This window comes from Hirundo rustica, chromosome 7 (genome assembly GCF_015227805.2).
Source record: "Hirundo rustica isolate bHirRus1 chromosome 7, bHirRus1.pri.v3, whole genome shotgun sequence".
In the NCBI taxonomy this organism is placed as follows: Eukaryota; Metazoa; Chordata; class Aves; order Passeriformes; family Hirundinidae; genus Hirundo; species Hirundo rustica.
Window position 1 is genome coordinate 23,017,678 of NC_053456.1, and position 16,327 is coordinate 23,034,004.

The 16,327-nt window shown below is 35.6% G+C and overlaps 1 protein-coding gene across 2 annotated transcripts in view; it reads right to left on the minus strand.

Annotated features, from left to right (window-relative positions):
- Positions 1-11,310: 11,310 nt before the first annotated feature.
- CCDC141 (coiled-coil domain containing 141) overlaps positions 11,311-16,327 on the minus strand; it is a 52,206-nt gene continuing 47,189 nt past the window's right edge. For both annotated transcript variants that reach the window (XM_040069979.1, XM_058421393.1), the window contains exons 24-25: positions 14,082-14,968; positions 11,311-12,219 (exon numbers count right to left, since the gene is read on the minus strand). In XM_040069979.1, the coding sequence (XP_039925913.1) occupies positions 11,955-12,219; positions 14,082-14,968 (1,152 nt within the window). In that variant the 3' untranslated portion in view covers positions 11,311-11,954. The remainder of the gene's footprint in view (positions 12,220-14,081; positions 14,969-16,327) is intronic.

Genomic DNA, 16,327 nt, shown 5'->3' on the forward strand with positions numbered 1-16,327 from the left:
ACAGTGGCTGAAAGTCAGAGTACTACGGCTCATTTTTAATTTCTTGTTGCAAATAGATTTCAGAGAGCCTAAGCACCCTGTACAAGACTTAGTATGACAGCAAATGCAACTTTATGCAATGAGGGGGAGGTCAAGCTAGCGTGTGTTAAAAGACGTAAAATGTCCAAAGAAACTTGTGTAAAGGGTATAAAATTTCTATTTCTAAACAGAGGCCTGCTAAATTAGCAGGCAGTTGTTTTTCTCTGTAGTTAAACACTTAAATAGTGAAAAATCAAACTTGAAGAAAAACACAGTCTATTATTTGCAGACTTAAAAAATACAGCCAGCTTAATGATGATCTTTATATCAAAAATTTAAAAATGAACAAGTGGTAATTTTAAAATGACAGGAATAGAAAACCTATCACTTTTCAAGTTTTGATATAGTAAGAAGTTCCTATGTTTCTATTTCCATCAAGTCAACCATGACTGATAACAATAAGAGGTAAAAGGGAAAAAATTTCCTGCATTCAAATACAAATATATAGTATTTTACAAAATAATTTCTTTCTTTTCTTTAACTTTTACATTTGGTTTTAGTTATCGATTTCCATTCCTACAAAAGTTGGTACCTTCTTAGTTTTTTTACTTTAAATACAGAAATTAAATTTCGGAAGAGTGGAATATTTATCTCATGTCTTCAAGGAAATATGAGTTATTTATCCTGCATACCTTCTGTCATGTTGATATCACAGGATTTTTACATGTTTTGTGTCACACAGTGTACTCACAAGAAAAATCAGAAGGATGACTTCAGTATTACTGTGTACCTAAGACACTGCTGGTAAAAATGACACTATTTTTTTGCTCCAGCATAAAACAAAAAACAGATCCAGATAATGAAAAAGGCTTTGTTTTCAGGAAGACATTTAAATTGGTAATAGTTATGAAAATTGCAACATCTGCTTCAGTCTGCTACTGCTTAAGGTATAAACTCTATATTACCAATGTTTAGTACCTGTAGTACATTATAGGCATGGTGTTTGTTGTCCTACATCCCCATAGAAGCAACAAAACAGAACCCAAAATATATTTATATATTGTATTGTTGAATTTCCAGTTTCCCAAGTATACTTTAAGAAAAAAACTTCTTTCCCTTCTCCCACCCACTTTCTTTAAGCTTAGAAATAAATAAAATTTCTAAACAGTTAACCCACTAAATCCTGACTTCAAATCAAATCACATTTCCACCACCCTTATCAACTTCTGCTAATACTACAAACAGTACTTTGTAACAAAAACATAAGAACCTTAAATACAGGCTATAAATTAAATTATATGCACAAGAATATCCATGCTTGTCACCTGCAACTGGCTTTTGAAAGGCTGCTGCCTTTCCAGGTGCTTTTGATTCTTATATCTGAGACACTGTAATTGAAAATGCAGGATACATCTACCTTTTCTATGCAAACTAAAACCTGGTTGCAAAAAATTGTTGCTGAAGAAGGCTCTGTCACTTGCTTCCAAAGTACTAAGCAAAACAGAGGCATTAAATGAGTTTTGAAATTACTTTATCTGTTTCATATGGAAGCAACTTACTGGAAACTGCAAATTATCAGTGTTTGTATTCACTGACTCCATTTTGGTAGGAGTCACTTATCTCCTTTGAAACACCTAAGAAGGAGATTTACAGATGTCACTTTCAACAAGTTTTCCTGGTTTATTATTTCTTTGTGTATCGTCCTCACTAGGAAGAATAAGGAAGAAAGAAAAACCTTTATCTTTTCAACACTTCACTTTAGAGAGCAGGCCCTACTAACAACACCTGTCCCCTGAGTAAAGAATATACTTAAGTGTTCTATTTCCTTCTACAAAACAGTAATTAACATCATTGTACTGGGGACAGTCCTTAGAATTTAAGGATACATATTTTTATCAATTTTAGAAACCTTTTAGTAAATCTATGGACATATATAATTTGTAAAATGAAAAGAAACTAATACACTTACCATTTTTCATAATGGAACCATTCTCTGGGAACGCTTGGAGCAATAGCTGTGTTACTCATTAGCAAAAGAAGATTGATAGATTTTTATTTATTTATAAACACCACTTTCTTTTGTAAGACAGTTATAAGGAAGAACAGATGCACAGATTTCGGGTTTCCCCCATGTATTATTTAAAGATACATTGACACTTTTTTCCTGAGATATGTTTTGTGAATCAAGAGGAAATATTAATTTTTTGTCATAGTCTAACAATCAAGGAATAGCAAAAAGAACCCACTACTTTATATTTGATGAGCATCCAAGATCAGCTAGCGCTGAATTCTACACTTTCATTTTTAGAGAATGACTTTCTAAATAGGAAATCATATATGCCATACTAAAGGGTTCCAACTGAGAAAAGAATGTTAATTTTAGGGGTTAATAATCTGGGGGGAAGAAAGTGATTTACATCTCATATGTACTTTTTCAGTCCTCTGAATGGAGAACAGTTAGAAAGAAACACAGTATTTTCTGTGATATCTCTAAATCTAAGTAATGCATTCAAGGGAGGGGCTTAGTTGGGAAAGTTGATTGCATAGGATCCATAAGATGTTTGATACTTCATTCCATTTTGGAAAAATCTGTGAGAGATATAGGGTAAATATGCAGAGCAAGTACCTCAGTCTGCAGCTACTATATTTATGTGCACATATACATAGCCTTGTGATTCCTCCACGGGCAGGATGCCACTGACTTTTCCATAACGTCAAGCAAGTGATTTATGTGATCAGGTGAAGACATGTACATGACATTTTTTTTCCAGCTCATTTCCTCTCTCTGCCTGTCCTCTAACTTGGAGTTTCTGCTATCCAACTTACATCTTCATGGAGAAAAAAATGTCTAATGTTTTAATATTACAATTTATGCAATTCTTAAATATGTTCAGTGCCAGTTTTGCGCAGATGACATCTACTTGGATGAAGCACAAAAATGCTGCACTGCTTAAATGACTATCTGCTGCCTGTGAGAAGTGTGAGTGCATTGCAGTGGTATGCAAAACCAGAGGTCTAATCAATGTGCACATACAGGATGACAGAATGTTGGATGATAAGGAATTGCACAGTACATGTGGAATCTGTGTGTACCTGTGGTGTTGGCAAGCCATTGAGGGTGCACTGAATCAGAAGTCTGAGAAGTGTGTATCATTTCACAAAATTTTCAAAGGTAGAACTTTGAAAATATGAATCAGATGGATCAAGTTTTGCAAACTTATTTGCAAAGACAACTTTTGTTTGCTGTTGTGGCAGTCAACCAACCATCCAAAATGGAGCTTTTCCTGAACTACCTTTTTCAATGCTGCGAATGGATGACACTACAAGAGTCCTTGTCTTTCTCTACAAGAAGCTTTGCAATAAATTGAAAAACACACCTAAACTCTGAATTCAAGAGACGGAGACAAAGATTCATCATGCTAATGACTGGCCTACAATCCAAAAGATTCTGTTCCAATTCAGGGGATTTTAATACCTTGAATAGATACTATGGTTCTTAAGGAATTCTATTACTGAAGAATTCCTTTGGCTAAACTAAAAATGTTCTTTGAAGCTAGCACAGGTTCACTTCCTAGTCCACCCCTTTGAAGTGCAATGGCAGGCACCAAAGGGAAATGGGCTGTAATGTCAGGCTAATCTAGTCCTGAAAGCAGAAGCTGTGGAAGACTTCTCCATAATGCTGACTTAGAGAGAGAGACTTTCTCTTCCCTGAAGCCATTCCTGCCACTAAGCAAGCATTGGACAAGGTTTGCTAATGTAAGTAACCAACTCCTTTTGGTGGCTGGCCTCCGAAAAATGTCTCAAAGCTGTTAGAAATATGATGATTAACACTATTTAATAAACTGAAGAATTCTGTAGTTATAAGATAAATTTGTTTTAAATCTTAATTCTCTATATTATTCTGTCTTCTGTTCTATAGCTAGTGGGAAGACCTATTGATGGAATTAATACCACTGATGGAATTTGTAGAAGAATACAATAGTAGGTACTAGTGAGTCACACCAAGGAGATCTACTATTTTAAGGAGAATGTGTTTTTTCCCCATCATCACCTTCTATTAGATTTGTCCAACAATCCAGAGCAAAAGAAATTATAAATCACTGTCTAATAAATGCTATGCACAGGTGAATTTTAGTAATGATTTATTTGTAAAGAAACAAAATACAAATTTGAATCTAGATATATATTGGATAGCACCCAAAATTCATCTGCTCGTCACCCATGGGCAATATCTACCAATGGACACAGCAAATAACACAAACATGCTCAGGAATCAGGCATCTTGCAGTTCAGTCCATCTTCTGTTACACTGCATCAGGCAAAAGAGTGGGACCATGTCTCCAACTGAAGTTAATCTCTTATGGCCTCTCAAGCTCAAAATGCGCTCCTTGAAATCAGAGTTTCTCTTTAAACCTGTTTAAAAAAGGTCAGTTAATATTGCCCATATTTTTAATGGTGGCATAGACAGTTCTTAGCTGTCTTGTGAAAATAAAAGATTAGAGATCAAATTAACATTGATTACAGAGAGAACATAAAATATTCCAAATCTCATCTTACTGACCAGAAGACACTTTAGCTATAAACAACAGAAGACAAGAGAAAAAAAATAGGATAAATCTAACCTGTCCATATGGTCTATATGTTTTAATCATACTTAATTATCTATGTGACTTAAATAAAATTATGATGATCTTGCATGTCATTTTTTACTTATGAATACCTGCCATATCACAGCAACATGGAAAAAAAAACCCTGAACAGAATATGTGGGATCAATGCTTAGTCATCTGGCCATGAAGCAAAGTGTGCAGGCAGCTCGCAAGGAAAAGGATAAAGCTTTTGAATCAACAAATGCAAAGATTTTCCTTCATGTTTACATGTTGCGCTATATCTAGATAGATAAACCTCAGAAATTTAAAGACAAAATGCTCTTTCTTTTTTGTCAGAGCCTAAATTCATGCGGTGAGATTTCATCCTGTGCTAAAAGTCACAGGGATTAGTGATGTCACATACCTAATTTATTTAATCTGAAATTGCACAATGGGAAGTATTGTTATCTTTAATTGGTTAATGATCAACAACAGTTCCTGTCTTATTAGGATTGCTACTTAGTCTTCAGAATAAGACTTGCCTAGTAGAAAAGCTCGCTTATATATTCTGTTCATGGAACTCCACATAGCTCCAGCAATTTGAACTTCTGGATTACTTTGCGTTTTAAACTCTTCAATCTTATATTAATATCTAGATTAGGATGCCTAGATGTCAAAAAAATATTTCACTAAATGTAAATACCTTGCACAGGCTCAATTTTCTAATGCATTACAAGTTCTTTGATCCAAAAATTACATATCTTTTGATGAAGAATTAAGTGAAAAGGGAGTCACATATTATGCACATAACATTCATTGCCCTAAAATTCATAGATAAGAAGAGTGTTTGATGTGTGCTTTGTAAATTGAGGTCCTTATGGTTGTTACAGTAGTACGAGTTGCAGCATGAAGTAAGATGCAAGTTACCTTACTGGAATACATTTAGCCACTGGCCCTTCATCTCTCTCATATGGTGTGTCTTGGGCTTGTTCTAGCTCCACTGTGGTGACATTCACTTCTTCTGAAAAGTATTCATCTTCCCATTCTGATTTAGCCTGAGTTACACAGGAAGTTTTGGGGGCTTTATTTTTCTCTGAAACAAAACATGTACATTAGTGGAAATAAGTTGCTCATGTAATAAGGCAAGAGGGTGCTAAAAAGCATGCGGCTGGCAGGACGATTCACCTATCACTGTCACGAAAGCAGAACAGTGTGCCTTTCCAATTTCATTGCTGGCAACACAGATATATTTCCCAGTATCAGCAAGGACTACATTTCTTTTTAAAAGGTAATAAGAATCTCCTAATTTCTCAGTCTGTAAAACAAGAGAATGCACATAGGGGATCATTACTAACATAAAGCAATACAAATTACCTTTCTCTCAAGAAAAAATTCAAGAACATTAGAACATACGCTGATATCTCCTGATACCACTTGGATGTCATCCTTTGTCCACCAGACATGTGGTTTGGGCTTTCCATGTATAGTGCAATGCAGGATTAAATCATCTCCTTCTTGCAGAGTTCTAGGTCCAAATTTCTGTATGAACTTTGGCTGTTTTCCTTGCACTAGAAAATAAAATAATCAAATCAATATTCACTGCATTTTAAAAGACACAACTAAAGCAGCTGAAGAAAATAATTTGTTCACATAAAGTTCATCACACTGAAAGATAAAGAGAGCCTTTACTGATGCCTGGAACTCAGGATAACTTGTTTGCAAGACAGTTAGTTGGCACATGCCCTGTATCTATCTAATATAACATTTGTTAAAAAACATGGACATTAAGCACCCAAGAATTTCATGCATCAGCACAGTGTTATTAGTTCCATGGAGGTGCTAAAGAATCGTGTTGTTTGGTAAGGTATTAGGCAAATCTCTGTGAATTATTGTTTCAGTGAAGGTGGAAAATTAATTATTCCACACAAATTTAAAGTGACAAAGTCACAAGAGCAAATTTTATCACTTAGTGCATTGTACATAGTGATAGTACATCACGCTTTTCTTCACTGTGTCCCCCCACCCCCATTAATTTAGTTTAAAAAAAATTAAAATATTAAAAAAGTTTATATTTGCAACAAATATGAAGGGCAGAAAGAGGGCTCTCTACAACTTTGACCACATCATTATTTTGGCCATCATTAATACTGAAACCATGTACTACCACGTCATCCAGTCTAAATATGGTTCAGATGAAGGACGGGCAAGTAATTCCTTTTCTATTGCAATACCCAAAGCACATGAGATTGATTTTGTGCTAGCCTCATACCAACCATGGAAGGACAGATAATGCCTAAACCACTACAAGGACTGTTCAATACAAATTAACCCAGCAAAATTGAAGAAATTTTGATCATCATCATCAGTTTGTACTGAATAAAAGCATTGCTTTCTGTGACTTGTAACTTAATGAGCTGTAAAGCTGCATTTGTTGAATCACTGTACTACCACCTGAGTAGTGGTATTCCACATATATTCTACCTACATTACAAAGGTTACAGTAAAAAGAGAAGACAAGCTCAGAATTCAGACTAAGTATTCTTGACACAGGGAATATAAAGCAGAAGATGTTAACACAAGAAGAACACACAAAGGCATCCTACAATAAAAGTGAACTTTTTGCATCTCTGTCACATAAAGAATGCGCCGTCCTTCTTCTTTAATATGAATTATACCTCATTTCCAAAATATTTAACAAAAGCATCACCGTCCTTCTCTGAAATAGAATGTTACTGAAATGTGTATTAAAATGACAAAATTTAGAACTGCTATGCCACCACTGATCCACTGTTTAAGGATGAAAACTTTTCCTTTATACTATTACAAAACAAAAATCAGCTTATCTCTCACAGATGCCCATCAACTTCTAAACCCAAACATATTGAGCCAAAGGTTATTTTTGCCAAGTGTGGGCCTGTTGGCATCACATTTTGACCACTGTATTAATAAATTCAATTCTTAGGTGAGCTCTTGGTTGCAATAAGCTTTCAAGCTTAGCTGCTTTTCTATTCTTCCTATGTACTGTAGGACTGAGGCACCAATGCAAAGCAGAAGACTCTAAGTTTTACTTTCCCATATTTGTGCTAAACTTGTGTGACCTCTGTATTAACCAGCCAGAGCAGCTCAAACAACTCAGTTCTTAGCTGTTGAAGGTTAGCATGTACAAGCTGCCATCCCCATTGCATTGCATGCATCTGAAGCCCAGAAATATGAGATCTCCAGCTTCACTTTAAGCAAGAGAATGAGGTTTAGACCCCTCCCTGCTCTTTGCAGGCAGTTAGCAATAGGTCACCAGGTCACCAACAGAACATTATTAACTTGTATGCCAGTGGAAAACATTAAGTGGGCTTCAGCCACTCATTGAGATAATTTTAGCTGGAATCCATTACTCGTGCAGTTTGGATTACCTTGTGAAGTGATGACGCATCTCATACCAGAATGATTTTTACCATTAAAAAAAAAAAAAGAAAAAAAAAATCTGAGTGGAATGGTGACAGTGATCATGATCAGACCACATCTTGACTTTATATCAGTAAGGTAGCAGAACATAAAAACTGAAATGTTCAGTTTCTAAAGAGCAAAGGGAAAAGTATGTACAAATAAAACCATGAAGTGACAATTACAATAACTCTTTCAGGCACAGGATTGACCTCAGTAAAGTCTGCTGTAGAAGAAGATTTTATCATCTGACAGCAATCTTCAGAATAGAATGGGTGGTTATATTTCACCAATGGTTTTCCCATGGTATCATAACAAAAACTTAGAAGATAGCTTGTTAATTGCAAATTATTTATTGGCTGGACATCCTGTGATATCCACACACACAAAGGTTAGAAAGAACAGATATGTTCCTCCATTGTGGGCAATAAAAATCAAACAAACAAACAAACAAAACCCCCAAAACAAAACAAACAATCAAAAAACCCCAAAACAAACAAAAAACAACAACAACAAAAACATCAGGTAGCCAGTGGTACTGCAATACCACTCTCACAGCTTCAGAAAATAATTTTGTCAACTATTAAATATTCCATGAATTATCTGTAGGGACCAGTACAGTTATGCTGCAAACTGGTGAATAAGCATAGAAAAATCATCAACCTGGAGCAATGCAAAAAATGAAGGAGAAAAGTTCACCTTCACCTGTCTATTACACAGACTTCACTCCTGCCTAAAGTCTCTCACACACCCATTTGCAGGTCAAACCAAATTGGTTTTAACAGCCAGTTTTTAAATTATATTGCTTCACAGTTGTTCTTAATCTATTTACCCTAAGCACATAATTTCCAGTCTCTGGTGTCTGGAAATGTGATATTAGCAATTTTATGAACTTCCCCGGTCTCCTCTATGAACTTAGGCTAGGCAGATTCCCACCATGCTGCTTAAAGATTTTCAATTTGCTCAGCATTACTCTAAATCAACACTGCACTTTATTGTTTTGAGATTTTGTCTCAGTCAAGCTCCTAACACAAACAGAAGGATTCCTTCACTAGAAATATTAAGCGGGTCTCATGACCCAGTTGATCTGAAACATCCATAATCCAGAGCTCCAATCTCCTTGTGTAACATCTTTAACCTCTGGACCACAGATGATAATACACACACGCAAAAATTATTTCTTTACCCAAGAAAAGTCTCCAGAGAAAGGTGCAGAAGTAAGCATACCTTACCAGTCATTTGAGAGGAACTCACCTTCTCCACTGCAGCTCCAGCCACACCTGATCCAATCTGGGTAATGATTCATCCTCCCTCTGCCTACTGACTCAAACCTGCGACCTCAGACAGGCTGCTTCTCTTGAAAAATTAAAAGAATTAATTCCTTTCCCCCTCCAAATTTAGGTACCTTGTGTAAACATCCCTCCACATCTTGTAGTCCAGCAATATCTTTCACCATTTTCTTAAAGGGTGTTGTCTGCATATGGGGAAGGAGGAAGGGAGTGTGGATTAGTTATATGCCTAAGGTCTTTCTTGTAAGGATGGTGGGACTGAGGCTTAAACCTTCTCTATAAGGGAGCCATCGGGAAGATGTAAACAGTTTGGGATCCTGAAGTATCAAGAGGCTCAAGACTGTGACTGCAAAGAGGGGAAATCGGCTTTGTAAACCAAGAAAGAAACAGAATTGTGCAAAACACCCAGATGTATTTCCTGCTCTACAGTATGGTTAAAGGAAGGAGGAAGTAAAGCATGCATATATAAACTACTAAAAAATGCCATGAGAGCAGCAAGAATTATGTTAAGATTATTGCTGCAACAGAATAAGTGTTTTTTTTTCCTTGAAAGATATACTAGTGCATGATGAGACTACATCACTGTCACTCCTTTCCCCCCCCCCCTTTTTAGATTATCTAAACAGAACACAGCTGGAATTTCCCAGCTATTTTCTTTTAAGGACTCATTTGAGTCCTTAAATAAAGAGTATTTAAATCCAGACTGCCAGCACAGCAGTAACCAGTGTTGATTATGTCTTTGTTTACAAAGCAAAACATTAAAACCATGAGATTTTCAGAATCCTACTGTGAATCCAGCATCTCTAATCACTCTCTTAAAAATCTTGTTTCTTGCAGCAATTGAAATTGTGGCTGATATCCACACACCCATTAAAAGCTGTGCATTTAAAGCTATTCCTGATTCAAAGTAGATGCAATACCATACTCACAAAATCAACTTTTGTTTACCTAAAATTCATAGAAATGTTCAAATTCTCAGAGGAAAGTTTAACAAACAAATGAACAAACGTATTATATCCTTCTACAACGATTTATTAAGATCTAAATTTTATTGTGAAATGGAAAATACACTGCAGGAAAAGAGGTGAAATTAATACCTGAGAAAATTCTTACAAATCTACATTTTTAGGAGCTGACTGATTTTAGAAAGTGGTTCATTAAGGGTAATACCAATTTAGAACTTACTGTGTTCCCCCATCTGTTCAACACTTCCTCCGCCTGCTCCTTCTCATTGCTGTGAGGTTGTGAGAACTTATTTTGCAAAGTTACAGGAATTTTTTACAATTTGCAGTCACTGGGCCAAAATATCTGACCCTCGGCAATTACAACATATATATTCTTTTCATAGCATGCTATACAGTTTACTTCATTCCAGCAAATTATGCAAGAGAAGGTAATTATTTCTTCTTTAAAAATTTACCACAGAAATGCAACTGTGACACGAAAGCAGGTAATCAAATGATACAGGAAAAATCATATAGCTGTTTGTCAACCCTTTACTGTATAAATATGACAAGTACTGAGGCTAAGGAATGAACTTATATTTTAGGATTTATAAACAGAATCTTCCACTGGCACGTTTACATCATTATTATGTAGTAGCTAAACAAATTAGAACTTTAATTAAAAAATATATTTGTGGTTGTAACTGTCAAGAAAGAAATACAAACTGTAGGTGAACAAAGTATTGGCTTGGATTTACTGCTTTGAAATTAAAGGATAACTCTGTTTGACCTTTTTTTTTAAAATTTGACTACACATTTGGGTATTTCCCCAATTTGGTTGATTCTGTTTGAAATTAGTGTGCTAAAAATTTTAAACCTGCACAAATGCTCACTTCATAAATTATTAACTTTCTTTGACTTATATTAACAGATTAGAGGATTATTAGAAATATTTATATCTTTGTAAGAAGGTAGATAGAGTATCACAGTCATCTATTTAGGCAGAGTGGAATGTTGGAATGTTTTAGTTTGTAAACCTTTGTTCTATTGTGTGCTAGTTGCCACTTACACAAATCCTGATGGTTCTGGGTCAGTTCTGTAGCACAATCACAGCTCTGTTGGAACTACTGCAGCTTTCCTTTGTGGAGACTGTATGCTGGGCTGAGACTGATTTAAATCTGATCTATCTATCTAGTTCAATCATGAATGCTAAAGATACCTTTACTAAGAAGCTTTGTCCTAAAAATATCTTTTTTGGAAGCATACAAGCAAACATGTGGCTGGAAAAAATAGATTCTATGTTTCAGAAAAATTCCAACACCTTCCACACCCCATCCCAAGAGAAGACGTATCCCAAAATATACAATGATCTGAGCACTCTACCTGGCTCTATATTGATATTTAAAACCTATAACCATTAAAACTGTTTCTGGTGCTTTGGGATACCCTCATTTTTAGAAAGCAAAACCCAGCCTCAGTTTCCAGAAAAATCTTTGTAAGTTTTTATCTCAACATCACTATGAGAAAGTAGAATGAACACATAATACTGGCAACAAAGAAACAAGCAATATATCCATTTTGCCATAAAAAGTGGTTTGGTACATATTGTGAAAATGCAGTGTAAGAAAATAAAATCAACAATGTGATACTTAAGTCCGGTGCAGTCAATATAGTACTTATTTTGTGAATAGCCAGTACATTAGTGAGACACTAATATAGATGACACACAGCATTATCCAGTCTATTCTTGCAATAGGTGGCCTGTTACCTTGCACGTGAAGAATGGCACTTGAGGAGACAGTGCCGTTCAAATTTTTAGCCCGAACAACATAGAGGCCAGCATCTTTATCACACACCTTCTGAATGAACAAAGTATGCTTTGTCTCCTTTTGCAAAAGCTTTAAGTGCTCATCTGCAGTCAGTTTCTGGCCCTTCTTGTACCTGAAGCAGAGAGTCAGTTTTCAAGTCAGTTTGATCACTGCATGCCACACAGAACTTTGCAAATGCAGACAATCTCTGTAACACTACAGTAAAAGCAAGAGATAGGGAAGTGCTGCACTCTTATTTCTCAGTTTAAAACTTAGTCTGTCAATATGCATGAACAGTTAAACAATGCAAATTACTGGATAATATTTTTTACTATCAGTAAAAAATGTGGTTCTGAAAATGGTTTTCAACAGACAAGATGCAACTCTCTCACTGTAGTTTTAGAGAGGTAATGTGAGGGCCTGGGCCCTCGGTTTTGCACTGAGAGGTTTTTGCTAATAAGGTCTTGAGTCGGTCCACATTCAACTCATAAAGGATCAACAAGTAAATTTTCTAAACTTGTATCTTCAGCATAAAAGACAGCCAAGAACTTTTCTCCATCCCAGCCCACTTAACATTTACTTAGCGCACATCATCAAATAGGATGGAACAATACATCACGAGTTATTTCAGTGAATTGGTGTCATACTCTAAGGCTTGAGGATCTGTCACCGTGTATTGGTATTGACTCCTGATTTAAAAACGGAAATTGGAGAAAATTCTGTCTCTCCTTGCCCCATGATGTTTCAACACAGGCTACATTTAGCCTAACACACACATGAAAATATCTTCCACCTGTATATCCAAAGAAATTTCTACACTGGTACAAAATACAGGTTATTGGTGAATTTTTAATTAAAAAACATATTTTTTCTGTTTTCATGAATTTCTAATCTGCAAAATTATTCCAGCTGAATGCTATATTTTTGAAAGACAATCTATCAAAGTGTATATATCTTTCCGCTAAATTAATGCAGTCTTACAATAAAATGAATATCTTATTTCACCAATAATACACCTCAATATGTACAATACTGGTATTTAAAACAAAGTAGTTTTATTGATACCAACAGAGTATAGCACCAAGGTTGCAGTGTCCAGTATTTTTCTCAGTGCCGCAGAAAAAAAATCAGTTTAACAAAAACTTACAGTTTAATTCTTTAAATGTGCAATCATAATATTAACATAATTTTTTTTCCAGTGAGAGGCATATTTAATTTTAATACATTAAAAGAAAGGCCTCCATTTTGAAAGACTAATGGAATAAGTGGAGAAAAGACAAATGAGGTAAAATTGGAGGAATACATGCCACAAGAGATGAAAAAAATCTTGAAATCCTGCCCCTCTTTTAGTCCCTATTCCCTTTGACAGGGAATTTTTAGAGTTCAGGCGTTTATATTACATCACCTGTATTTCTCCCAAATCCATATAAATAAAGTAATCTCAATAGATAGACACATAGCAATTAAGAAAGAGATAGACCATGCACACCAATGTAAGATAGAAAACTGATTCTCTTAGTGTAGATATTTAGGTGATTTTTATAACCTGTAACCGTAGTTTTTAATAGCTGACTTTCACACAAGTGTGAATGTGTGCCCATCTTTGTAGTGACTACATAAATATTTCAATGTGCGTGTACATCCATGTGTCTGTCCATATGTAGTGCCCAGAACCTGGAAAAATGCAGGTGAACTTATTTATGGTAAATCTGAAGCATGCAATGGTTTAAAGAAGGCATTGAATGTCATATTCCAGAATATGAAAACTATATGATGCTTTTTCTTAAAAACATTGAATATGTTCTCTCATTCATAAAATTTGGCACATAAAATTTTAAGTTGGTCAATTGTTCAAAACAATTCTGAAGGTGGAAATCATGCAGAAGTGTGGAGTAGAAAGGATACAAGCCATTTATTCTAGCCTACAGATTGATAAGAGATTTGTGGTGGCTCGCTACTAGGTTTATTTACTACTTCTCATTGCAAGCTACCCACCATGTCAGTGTAGGCTCTGGGAATCCCGTTACTTCTACTTCCAAAGTTACTGGAGAACCTTCCATGACGGTTTTGTTAGACAGAAGCTGGGAGAAGTTAGGCGCCTGTCCAGTTAGGCTGGCCATGCTGTTCTTTTCTGAAGAACTTTTAATCTCTTCTCGGGTAACCATCTGCCTCTGACAGCTTCTGGGAGCGTCTGATTGAAACACGAAACCTGGGAATGCATCAGGCAAAGCATGCAGCCTGTCCTGGGGTTTAGCACAATTATTCAAGGCATGCAATTTTTCTTGCATTTCTGCCATGCTTTTATGAAGTTCAAGGTGTTGTGTTCTGCACATTTCACTCATCATGCTGTGTACTGGTTTGGCTTTTATAGGGCAGGAAGCGGTGCTAGTTTCAGATATTCCTTCTGAGCCACAAGTCAAATGAGATACTGCTCTGACTTTTGGAACAGAATCTGTTAAAGGGATACAAAACTTTTCAAAGTGATCTGATGGGCTTTCCACTCTATTATTTCTAGCATCAGCAAAAGCAGAATTTGTTAAGAGGTCAGATGCTTCCAGCAGTTTTACCGTTCTAGCGGTTTTCTGCATTTGCAAGCTATAGGAACTGACATGCAGACTGTGAGAACTACAGCAGCACTGCTCTTCTAGCTCTGTTTCAGAATGTAAGAGGTTGGATTCTGGTGTCTCAGAAAGCGGTGGCAAAGAGATATCATCAGGTGATGTACACTCATATTCATCTCCGGAGGGTGTTTCTTCTGCCAGGAATTCAGTCTGTAAACTATCCTCTTTGGCTGAAGATGACAGCTCTGTATCTCGTGAAACAAGATCCTCACCAGCTGGACAGATAACTGAAATATCAGCCAATATATTCCTCTCCTCGAACTAGGAGAGGAAAGAAGAGAAAGGAAAGAAGGGAAAGAAAAACAAAGAGTTATCATTTAACACATCCTCTTGATATGCAAAATCTAATAATATTTCTTCTAATTTTACTTTATGTATTCTGAGAGGCAGAAAGAAATAGGGCAAAAGACAATTTGTCAGAAAAAAGTTGCAGCAGCTTACTGGAATTTCAAACTGCTCAAATAGATTTTAGAAAATATTATTATAACTATTATAACAGTAACAATGAAAGGAAAAGTACCTTTCCATAAACAAAGGGAAACCTGTGGATTTCCTGTAGCTTCTGTTTATATGAGCATTTGCAAGGGGAAGGTGGAGGAGGAGGAGGTGGCCTAATTACATCTAAATGGGACACAGTTATATAGTGATAAAAATACATTAACAGCCAAGGTGCTGGACTTGTTTCTTTGAAAAAAAGAGTTGTCAGTAATGCTCAGGATTTAAATAATTAAGTCAACACATATATAACATTTTCCAAACTTTTTTTTTTCCCCCCAGCTGTTAAAAGATCCTCACAAATATTAAAAGAAAAACAATATGAAGATTATTTTTATGTTAACTCGGATCCAGTAAAGAAAGTCCCTCTCATGTTTCAAAGAGAATTGAGTGAGGTGTAAGTGCATTAATTTTAATCACAAAGCATCAAAGACATTATCTTCTTCTGCTTTGTTAATTACTTCTCTGCCTCTTGATTTTTGTATGACTGCAATCACATATTCAGATTGATTTCATTAGTGCAAAGGCTCTCAGCAAGGGTGTGCACAAAGTTTTCTTAAGCTACTCATTGCTGAGTTCTATACAAAAATATGTAATCTACTAAGCAGTGTTTCCTTATAACCTACAAACTGCTTACTCATATAAATTGGGTGATACACTGAATTTCTTTGCTTTCCCAAAGAGGTCTCTTTGGCAGTAACCAGTATAAGAATGTGGTGGTATATTTGTTTTGGTTTTCTTTTTGCTTTACTGCTCTAAATACAATCTAACGATTTGTGCAAATTTTTTTTTAAAAACCCAGAAGTAATAGAACCTCATATGTGCCTTGGTCCTTTAGACATGTTAGTTTTAATATAGATGCTTTTCCAAGTTATTACATTTGTTATTTCAAAGCAGTATGATTCATGCCAGATTTATGAAGAAATGACTGGAAGAAGGTTGGGATTTTACTGTGTCTATTTTACAATTCTATTAAACAATTCAATTCCCTTGTAAGATGAAGTTCAAGTTTTACTATAAAAGTGTTTCCCACAAGCAATCCCCGATGAACTCTGACCCCTGAAGAGATGGAAAAAAGACATGGGGAAAATGCTTTGGAAAAGAATGACAGGTGAGCCATGAGTG